This window comes from Daucus carota, chromosome 5 (genome assembly GCF_001625215.2).
Source record: "Daucus carota subsp. sativus chromosome 5, DH1 v3.0, whole genome shotgun sequence".
Classification (NCBI taxonomy): Eukaryota; Viridiplantae; Streptophyta; class Magnoliopsida; order Apiales; family Apiaceae; genus Daucus; species Daucus carota.
Genome location: NC_030385.2, coordinates 12,047,561 through 12,059,016, shown reverse-complemented (window position 1 = coordinate 12,059,016; position 11,456 = coordinate 12,047,561). Strand labels below are relative to the sequence as shown.

Genomic DNA, 11,456 nt, shown 5'->3' with positions numbered 1-11,456 from the left:
GCATCTCCAACGGTGTTGGCTATAGTCGTTGGCTAATTTGGACCTGTAAGACAATATGTAAAATTTGTTGAATCTGTAAGACATTGTGTTTCGATGGTATTGGCTATATTGGTTGGCTATAATTTAAAAATAGTATGTTATAAATATTTAGATTGTTATAAATAGAATATATCAGTTTAATATGATAATAAATGATGGGCAATTTTCCTACAGATTTCTTACAGACCTGTAGAGGTTCGACAAATTTAGCCATCCATAGGAGGTTGGCTATAATTATAGACAACAGATGGGCGTGGTTGGAGTGTACTTTTTTGACGATGTTGGCTATAATTTTTAATTATGGTATGCCAACTCGCATTTTAGCTAAGGGTACTCTATGGTTGGAGATGCTCTTATCTAATTGAAAAGGGGGAGGGTTTCAACATCCCATATCGGGATGATGTTGTCTACTACTCTTTTTTTTTTGAAAAATATTTTTCTCGAAAATAGTTTGTTAAAAGTTATTTTTTTGAGAAATATCTTTTTTAGAAAATATTTGACCGTAAAATGTTATCCATAGAAAATTGTGCCTTTTCACCAAGTAAATGTCATAATATCACAAATTAGTAGAAAAAAATAAATATTAGTGGTTTTCCAATATCAATATATAGTCGATAATCATTTTACTTCTTTTTTTTTATAACTAAATTCAAATCAGGCTTTTTCATTTTTATTACAGAAATTATTTATCTTACAAGTAGTTGAGTAATTCATGTTTGTCTTGGAGTTGAACACTCTCACATTGGTTCTCTCATAATAAATATATATTTTTTATATTTAAATTTTATAATAATATAATAAAAAAAGTACTTCAAGTATTATGACAACAAATATGTAACCAAATTATTATAAATCATTATCGTGTGCCGTAGTATAGATAGTTTTGCAGACAACAGTGTGCGTTGCTTACCAGTTACCACTAAACTGGACCTTAAGCTAATCAAGAAGTCCAATCATTTTCAGTAAGAGCAAAATTCTTACCGCACAGGCACAGCCATATACAATCTGCGCACTGTATTCTAAGAGAACACCACTTGGGAACTTAACTTTTCTTATCTTGCCCACTTCCAAGTCCAAAATAAAATACAAATAAAATAATCAGTAGCTTTTTACAATGTAATTTGGACTTGGTTTGGTACATAATAATGGTTTAACACGGGGAAAAAGATCCTATTTTTCAATAATCTCCTAAGATCTAAACTTCTATGCATATGGTGGCTAACAACAAAATTTGACATCAAGAATGAAAAAAAAAAGGGAAAACAAGAGAGATCCTGAAACTTAAAGATCCATAAGCAATGTGCTGTTAAGAGTATCAGACTGTATTCAGACTCTATCAGAAGGATAATGGCACAGGAATGTCCAGATGACCTCTGCAATGGTTGATTACAATGACATGGCAAGAACGTTACTCTTCGGAATCTAGAGTTGGTGTACTAGTGCAGCTCTCTGTTTTATGAAGTTCCAACAACTTCTTTTCAGGATTACAAAGGCCTGCAAAGACAGAAATAGCCATTTAAGAAAATACTGCAAATTACGTTAATTAACAATACAGTTTGCCTACATCAATGACTGTTTGCATCATTGTCCGGGTATTACAACTTGTGATGTAATCAATTTTATATACTTTTCAAAATAATAAAACACTTTTTTTTTTAGTTTTGTTTTACTTTTATTTGTCAGTCATGTATAAAACATTAACATAGTATCAGAGCCTTATGATCTTTAAGGGCTTCTGATGTTTTATATATATGTATATCAAGACATTTGGGTCATGAAAGTATAAGAAGAAAAGAGGGCTATGACATAGGTGGCTATGGAACAAGAAGATTGTTTACTTTGAATTATCGGTGATTATGCGCATCTTGGAGAGAAGTGCTCCAACAATAATATGAAGTTGATGAGATGTGCATCAACGTATGTAATTGATGAGAAGTGCATGAAGACATGAAAATGGTGAGAAGTGCTTCTACCAAAAGTTAGTGGAGAGAAGTGCCCCGCCAATGATGGAAAGTACATCAGCTAAAAAAAATATGAATTAAGAGGGAATGTTGGAAATAATTCAAAATTATTTGAATTGTTTTTGAAATTTAATAATTTAAATTCAAGATATATTAGTTATGTTTTTATCTTTAATAAATCCTAATTTAAATTATAGGTTTGTTTTAAATGAGTATAAGAAATTAGGTTAGCTACATTTTATCTTGATTAGTTCACCCAGAGTCTATATTAAAACTTATGATGTACTCCCTCGGTACCCTTCAATTGTATATATTGGGGGACGGGGACACGGAACACACTTTAATGCTCTCGTAAAGTACAGTTTAATAACTTATTTTTAAGATTTTCTTTTTTCTGAAAAATAATTTAATATTTAAACTTATATTCAGAAAAAGAATATTTTAAAAATAAGTTATAGAACTATAATTTATAGGAGCATTAAAGTGCGTGCCGATCAGTGAAAAAAATGTATAGAAATGAGTGGGACAAAGGAGTAATTTATTTTATATACTTTTTAGAATAATAAAACACTTTTGTTTTACTTCTGGTTTACTTTTATTTGTCATTCATGCATTTCATAAAACATTGACAATAAATATTTAGTTTTCTCGTTTATCAGAAAGGAAATTACTAGGCTCCCAAGGAATAGTTTATATGTATTAACCAGTGTTATTAAATATGATATGCGCACATAAGGGCAAGGCCTCTGGAGCATAAACGCAACGCGCAATGCGAAACGTGCGGAGTTGTCAAAGACAAATAAATATACATATATAAATGATATATAATGTAGAATATTGTTAATTTATAGATAAGAAGGCAATTAATCACTAGAGCAACCAACTTAATCATCATAGAGATCCAAAGTACAACAATTAAATGCCAAAAGTCTCCTCATCAATACTCACGAAATCATCATCTCCATTAATATGAATCAGATCATCAACCAAGTCTTCTTCGTCATATTTGTGTATATACAACAATTGTATGTATAAATCAATATATAAAAGTTATGTGCATCATATATATGTGAGTATCTATATGCAAGAATCATAGGAAGATAAGTTTATTCTTTGTCTCCCAGTCGATATCTCTCATTCTTGTATGTATGTCTAGTTTGTATCTATCAGTTTAATTTTGATTGTTATAAGGCCCGTAGGGTTTTTTCTGACCCATTTTCTCTAATAACGACCCATCTTTACGGAAGCGCTTATTTAGCGCTGTTTAAACTGCTCATAAAAGCGAGCTCATCACTGAAGGTTCGCTTTTAATAATACTGGTATTAACTCATGTAATCTTTAATTATAGAGCAAAGTTAAATATATTGAATTATATATGAGAATTAATTGTGTGCTTCCAGTCAATTCTGTGGAGATTGCTCTATATCAAGTGGTATCAGACCCACGATTCCTTCACCTAAACCTTTCATCAAACACCTTGCCTATATCTGACCAAAGAAAACATCCCCGCTGCCAACCCATATTCAGCCACCACAACCAGCCACCAACAGCAGCTTAGTGCCATCGCCTGCAAAGTCCCTAGTCTCTACAGTTTCAAAACTTATAGTACAGCTTAGTTCCTGGTTGTGCAGATAATAGTGATGAAAATCCTAGAAGCAATTGATTTTGAGATAACTTGTGCTTAGACACATAGTCCAGTCGTCTCTATTTCACTTTTATTATTGGATCCATAAATCTTTAATTATTCAACACGATATGAGAAGTGGCTTATAAAGATTTAATTGACATCTTGACTGAACATGATAGATTGGTATTAGAGAAAGTATCGGGGTTATCAAAGGACATGAGTGCTATACTGGAAAAATGCACCAATAACTGTGATCCCGTTGTTTCATAGACATTACCGATGAACACAACATTGAAGATAACGTCGATGCCTATTGAAGTCATAAAGAATGTTAAATTGAGTCACAAATGGAGTTTGATGATTTTTTTTATGGTGAATACATTATTCCATATCGATTTAGTTAATCATATCGACTTCATTATTCCAAAATGGTTTAAATGTTTAATGAAGCCAAACATGATGATATATCTCAATGGATTCCAACTCATATGGAGTCCAGTCCGAGGATTGTTGATTCTTCTTTACTATAAAACTCGTAGCCAATTTTTGATGTGGAACAAGAAATTTATCAATTAGTCCCATTATTTGGATTTATATGTTTTTATAATTGATTAGGTCTAGATTATAGTAGTAGACTAATAAAAGAATTTGTTTCATTTAATTAATTATGATAGTATTAGAGGACAAGTATTTAGTTTTCTTTTTATCAGGAATCAAATATTTGGCTCCCAAGTAATATGTTATCTATATAAACTCATTTAAAAATTCATTATGGAGTAGCGTTAAATATTATGAAATAAGAGTATTTATTATGTGTTTCCAGCCAATCCTCACCGGAGACTGTTCTTACTCCCTGGTTTTAACCCTTTTCCCAACCATTGTCCTAACATTTACATCAGAGAAGATATATTAACATAATCTAGCCGGTAGTAGTTCAAATAACGTATAGTCGATATTAAAATACAAATACTAATTAAATTAGGTTAAGTTCAGATTTTTAAGCATCATCCTCATCGCAAGATATCTCAAAATCATCATCATAACCTAAATTAACTTGGTTTTTCCTCCACAAATTCAATCTCCTCTGTATCGTCTTTAAAATCATCCTCATCTTCCAGTAGACGTCTAGTAGATGATAATCTTGGATTTTCAACTCTCGAAGTTGATTGTAGCGAGCTTCTCCCGGCTCCTGAAGCACTAGCTACGTCTTTTCATGTCAAATTATCATTTTCATCACTATTCATTTTCTTCATTTGCATCAAGCTTTACGAGCAACCATTAGATACAATCATCAATGTCCCTTAACAAAATAGGGTCAATGCCTCAATGGTGACACAAAGCTTATATCTTATATCAGCACTTGAAGCTGTATTATATTTGACAAAGCTACAAAATGTCCATGTTTCTTATAAAAGCCACGGTGGGTGAAGCCCATGGTAATACGCTAATATTTAGTTTGCATAGGCCCATATTAGTAAATTTTAATTATTTTAAGCTTCTTTGCAAAAGCTTGCTTTTTACCTCTTTAGGCTTTTCGCTTTCTGATTTTTTGAGCTTAAACCTTGCTTAATTAAATCCGCTTCGCTTTTTTAGATGGAGCCCAAAAACTGGTCTTCTATCCACTTTGAGCGCTTTTCACGACAATGTTCATGTCTTGATAAAACTCTGTCCATGTTCTTATAACTTATAACTCAGTGTTTGATTCAAATAGCACGAGTTTCGTCAAAAAAACAAACCTATACCGAACCTGAAAATATAAATCAACACCAAACCATCGGGTTTCAGTTTCTTACTGTTTATCAGAAACCCAAGCAATAATATTCTAAACTAACCTAAGAGTTAGGTTCTATGGAATCCACAGTTAACCTGCTGTCTTGGAGTACCAGTTATAATTTTTTAATTTAATCATAAATAATATCTTTAGTTATCAAAATTTATATATAATTTGTCATTTATAGGTAATCTTAAAAATTATAATCAATTAATCATTAACATTTAAGCTATAATAATCATTAACATCATTCTTCTGCTTATTAATTATGCTTATTAATTACAATGTAGAACATAGCGTGCTCCGATTTATAAAAGTTATTGTTGTGCATGTTGATTACATCGTAAAACATAATCTTCATGTTGTTAGACGTTTAATAATATTGTAGAACAAAAATAATGGAACCATTAGATTATATTCTATCCAATTTTGAATAATGTGGACTCCAATACTACACTTAAAATGTGGACTCCAACAAAAACATATAATAAACATATATTATATTTTAAATAATTATGATATCTATATCGACAAAAATGAATGTGCCTCTTAAAAAAAAAAACTGTTTTAAACTACTATGATGATTCCAGCAACAATTTTCGGTAATAAGTTGTGTAAACACAACATAGATTTTTGTACAAAACATATTAGTTCCTCACTATCAATTGTCCTCATCTGAACCCAGGCTCACTTATAATATTGATGTGGTTTGGGTTTTTATTCAGGTTGCGGTTCGCTTTGCATAAAAAAGCAACCCAGAATTGGAAGCCAAGTTTGGACCAAATCCAACAGTTCAGGTTGGGTTCAGTCCAACATGATCAGAACTAATCAGACAATTATCGATTCAGATAAGACCGTGGTCCAAGTCTGATACAAGAGAAATCAGACGAGAATAACGAGATATTAGGAGGACTAACCATGGTACTTGGCAATAGGATGTCATAAACAAGTACAGGTTTGGTTATGATCGCAATGAATCAGGTATATCAATTTCAAACTGATAATTTGGATAGAACTGCTAGGTCTAATACAAGAGAAAGTGGGAGGCCTAACCATGGTAGTTCGCAATAAGATGTCATCAGCAAGTACAGGTCTTGCTGAAGACAAACAAGTTGTGGAAGTAATCAATGGCACATAGAAGAGTTATTTCGGTTCCCGTAAGCATGACATTCTTATAAAATGTGAAATATCAGATAGTGATGACACCTGTCATTTAATATCTATGAATTGTATGTTCATATATAGTTTCAGCTCCTTGCTGAATGATAGATATAATCAGAATAATCACCATATCAACCACCTAAAAGTTGTCATAAATTTATGTCACGCATTGCACATCTGTACCTAATGCCAAAGTTAATTACTAGTACTTAAGTGATAGAGTATCTAACCTGAACATTTTGGAATATCCCATACAGCAATAGATGTGGAAGTACATTCTGGTTGACATAATTGTCTGTTGTCTTCATGATTGACATTCATAGCAAGCATCCACGCACCAATTGTTACATCCTCATTGCTGAACATCCGGAAGCTGAAAGTAGATTTAAACTTCACTTCGTAAGACTTGTATGTTCTAGGTCATATCAGCTGTATGGATGTTACCAGTCTTCAAATCGATTCCTTCAAGTAAAAAATTTACTAGTATTGCCAGAATGTGATCTCCGGACTTGCACTTAAGAGATGACGATAATGATCGACCTCAAGCAAGGTGACGGTGCATTCACATGACACCTTGCAGGGGAAGCAACACACAGCTGCCAGAGGGTAAAGACCATGTCCTTAACTACCTTCTGGAGGTGCAGGAATTCTAACCTAACAGAGTGTGTGTGTGTGTGTGTGTGTGTGTGTGTCTTTCCTACTCTCCATCTCAAAACCCAAAGAGTCACGCCCCTCACCATAATAAATAAACAGTAGCTTGCTAGACAAGACCGATGGACCCAATTACCAAGAAATGCATACAACGCCCAAAACATACATACACCCAAGCCAGTAATAATAGTTAAACAACTATAATTAGCCAGCAAAACCAATGCAACAGATCATAGAATATTGTGTACCCCGATAGACCCCCTCCCCCTCCTGTCTAGCTAGCTTGACAGAGAAAGCAAATATCCTTTTCAGACAGTAAAAAGTATCCAACATAACATCATATAAAAGTATGCCTCCAAATAGCCTCCCCCCCCCCCCCCCCCCCCCAAAAAAAAAAAAACAAAAAAAAAAACAAGCAAACAAACTGGAAGTCAGGCATTAGGGATTAAAGTAGTTGCCTGTCATTTCTCAAAGCAACCAAGCTGGCAACAACATCAGCAGAAAGAGCATATATTGGACCATAAGCATGCATAAAGTACTCCTTCCCAAGCAAATTTGACAGTGGCTCATACCTGTATGGAAGGAACAGACCCAGTTACCACGCAAATATTATCATATCAATATAGTGTTCTAGTTGTAACTTTCACCTCTACAAAAGAAAAACAAGAAGTGAAGCAGGACATTGTAAAGGATAATATTATGTTAGACATTTAACTTATCGGTCTCGCAGATTCTTAGCAACTATTTTTAAAGTGCATAAATATATCCTGGTGCAAGATTCTTGACTATTGCTAAACTTAGTAAACTTTAGAACCTCTTTTATAGACTGCTAACTAAAGATCTGATATAAAGTCTATCAATATATATTCCTTCAGTTTCCGATCCCACATATAAATTCCTTTAGCTACCTATCCGAAACATGACATAACACAATAAGCAAGAAGTTAGAAGCTCCTGTCCGAGCCTTGAACTGGTAAGAACAATCCATACGAAAGGTTTTTAATCTTCATTAACCAGGCTCTCCAACTTCATCTCCGTACCCATGTTAGGCCTCTACTCCTGGACACAGGTATTGACACTAAATACTATGCCAAAAACATGTAAAAAAAAATTCAGAAAAACACTGTCAAGTCTTCCGCTTGAACAAATCCATGTTGGACGCTTCCAGCCGAGTTCCTAGTAACATTATTTTTAGCCATGGAAATTCGTAAATCAGCTTATACTAATGGTTTCTGAATAAGCTCCACCAAGCATGAATCATTCATCCAAAAAGCATAAGCTGAACTGCTTGTTTAGCTTCGATTGATTGTTCATAAAGCTTGCTCCTTGAATATCCAACTCCTGTAATTTAAATTTTAACATAGGGAACAGAGCACATGAAAAAACAAAGTGGCGTGGACATATGATCATTTGCTTCCATGCTCCCACTTCATTTTGGAACGATAAGAAGAGGTCAAATTTCACTTAATACTTTACTGCATATACTGGATGAAAAGGAAGTGAAGTGATAAAAAGCCTTTACAAAACATTATTCAAGTCTAAATATAACCTTCTATTCTCTTAGGGCCCTGTTGGCATATCTTAAAATTTTAATTGTTACTTAAAAGTCAAAACTCTTAAATAAGAAGTTAACAACTTATAAGCAGCAGTTACCAACTTAAAAGTTATTATCAGTTTGAATCAATTTACAAACAGTGTAATACTTACAATACACAAAAACCAATAGATACCAATCATATACAGAAAATACTAAAAGATGCATTCTAAAAGGATAACATTGATTCATGTCAAGTCAAAAGTACAACTTTCGAATAGATAACTGTAAATTTCTAGTTCCTACTTCTCAGGATTCAACCTTTAACTCAGTTTAAAATTACTTTTGCTTTTCACATAGACGGACCAAAAGTGAGTTTTAAACCTACTTCAAGAAATAAGATATTTTAAGGTAACATGAACAGTATAGTACGGTCAAAAAAACAGTCAGTTATAACTAATTTTTATTCCCATTCACTTTTGCTCTACTTTCAACACATTATAATTACATAGCACAAAGTCTTTCACTGCATTTCATTTACTATCATCTACTTATGCTTCTTTTAGAACTTGAAACTGAGTGATGCTTTTCATATAGGCTTGGCTCATATAAGATAGTAATTTAACTCTAAATCAAGCTGCATTGTGACCTTTTGGTGGTCAAATATCATCTGTTTAGATTCTTCCACTAATAAGGACAGAACTCAAGGACCTGGGCCATCTTAAAAGTAGAAGGGAAATAACGACGAGACAAATTCAAATGTTTAATAGTATGAATTTCACTACATACATAAATTTAAACTGAAGCTCACCATTTTAGTTTCGGATCAGTGAAAACAGGACCCTTCTTCATGCATCCAAGATATGTTTGAGTGTGAGAACGTTCTTTGGCCAAAAGAAGTGAAAGTCGATCTAACAAAAACCGAAACCAGGGATAAATAATTATATTCACGCAAATGGAAAAAAAGAGCAATGACGTAAAAAGTATACATTTCTAAAATTATCAACCTGGCCTCAGATATATGTCGTCATCAGCTTTGACATAGAATTCAGAATCATAAAGTGCATAGGCGGCTTTAAAGAATGACAACCTGATATAAATGCACAAGTTTGTCTGAGCATTGGATTCTGTACACAAACTACCGAGATGAAATTATTGTAAGCACTAACGTTTTATATGGGAGCTTACTATACTCCTCTTTGATATCCAAGAGTATGAAGTCATCAAATTCTGCCACCTCCTTCATGAGTTCTGACATCTTTGCTTTATCTCCTGTTCTACCAATAATAAATCTGATGACCAAGCCAGTGGCTTCTTCCAGGCTGCCAAATCCATTTAGAGTAGATGATCATCCAACATAGTACATACAAGAAGGCACAAAAGAGTATGCAGAGAAAACAATGCTGATTTTTTCTTCTTTTTTTTGCCAACAACAATGCTGATTCTTAGTTGCCTTGAGAGGGAGTATAGAGAAACTATGGGAAAAAACTCAAAAATCTCTACTTTGATGATCAAATATTTGTAGTGCCCACCGAGAATCTTTCAAGGAAGTAAGCTTATAATGCGCAAGTGCTTAATCATCTGATCTCACTTAATAATGGAACAATATAGAATTCACCAACCAATTATCCATTATATAAAATAACCAAAATGGAAATGTGAATCCCTAAACCGCAAAGCTTTAAATATGCCTGTTGCAAGAGTGTGGTAGCAAACTAACATAACTTCTGGTTAGTAAAACATGATCCGACAAAGTAATTAGTAATTAGGCAGAAATACACATTACAAGGCACGAAAAGCGGAAAAAGGCAAAGTAAATATAAACCTCTGAAGGGACTGGCGATCGGAAGGCATCCAAGTCTGGCGCAGCGATTTGCGCCTCTGAGCAGAGGCGAAGCCGGTCTGAATTCCGACAAACCCCATAGACTTATGCCTCTTGTTAGTATCATCAGAACCAAGATTATCCTGCTGATGCCTATCCCACACAACAGAAACAGATCTAGGTTTAACATTACTACACTTGTATCCCCCTCCGCCTATGTTCTGCCGCGAAATAGCGAATAAACCGAGGATGAAAGCAAGTGATCCAATCAGGAAACAAGCAATCAGCGCCGTCGATCTGGTCCGCGTCGAGGAACGAGCGTGGAAGAATCTAGTAGTCGAAGGCATGTCTTCTATTGTATTGTATCCTAAATTCAAACTCCTACTACTGTAATACTATTGCTATATTACAGATTATGATACAGATGATAAAATTGTTCCTGGATTCAGATGGGAGCTGTAATTCTTACAGTGATGCTGCTCGGAGTTGGTGGTCGCGGTGGTTGTTACAACTCACAATGTCTGCTGTGCTGTCCGTTTCTCAAATATTTCTCTAACCCCTCAGCTCGCTCTAGATTTTTTTCCCTTTTTTTGCAAGGCGCGCCTTACGAGTTACGAGTGGACTTGTAGTAAATTAGTAATTGTCAAAATTAGTAGCCATTGACAAATTTATTAGTTGAGCATATATATGTTTTGCGATTTGCACCAAAATAATATTATCATTAAAATATATTTTAAATTTTGTTCCCAGCAACGTGATAAACAAATGACTGGATGATTTATGTGTATAAAAAGGTCTCATTGATTATAATATGAATGAACTAATCAAATATAGACAACTAGAATCTGAAAGGAAAAAGAATAACAGTTTTTGAGTATTTAGTATTCTTT

At 33.7% G+C, this 11,456-nt stretch overlaps 1 protein-coding gene across 1 annotated transcript; it reads right to left on the bottom strand.

Annotated features, from left to right (window-relative positions):
- Positions 1 to 1,109: 1,109 nt before the first annotated feature.
- LOC108223970 (probable beta-1,3-galactosyltransferase 14) lies at positions 1,110 to 11,172 on the bottom strand. The gene is made up of 7 exons (XM_017398466.2): positions 10,570 to 11,172; positions 9,914 to 10,066; positions 9,752 to 9,834; positions 9,556 to 9,655; positions 7,669 to 7,782; positions 6,790 to 6,932; positions 1,110 to 1,533 (listed from the first exon to the last, which is right to left on the bottom strand). The coding sequence occupies exons 1-7, from the start codon at positions 10,911 to 10,913 to the stop codon at positions 1,448 to 1,450; spliced, it is 1,023 nt and encodes a 340-aa protein (XP_017253955.1). The 5' UTR covers positions 10,914 to 11,172; the 3' UTR covers positions 1,110 to 1,447.
- Between the last annotated feature and the right edge of the window lie 284 nt (positions 11,173 to 11,456).

Bases quoted from the DNA above. Each gene is read 5' to 3' on its own strand.
- LOC108223970 (XM_017398466.2), bottom strand. From the start codon at position 10,913: ATGCCTTCGACTACTAGATTCTTCCACGCTCGTTCCTCGACGCGGACC. The intron at 10,067-10,569 runs GTTTATATTTAC...TGGATTTGGCAG, and splicing joins GATCGCCAGTCCCTTCAGAG to CCTGGAAGAAGCCACTGGCT. The intron at 9,835-9,913 runs GTTAGTGCTTAC...CATTTATATCAG, and splicing joins AGTAAGCTCCCATATAAAAC to GTTGTCATTCTTTAAAGCCG.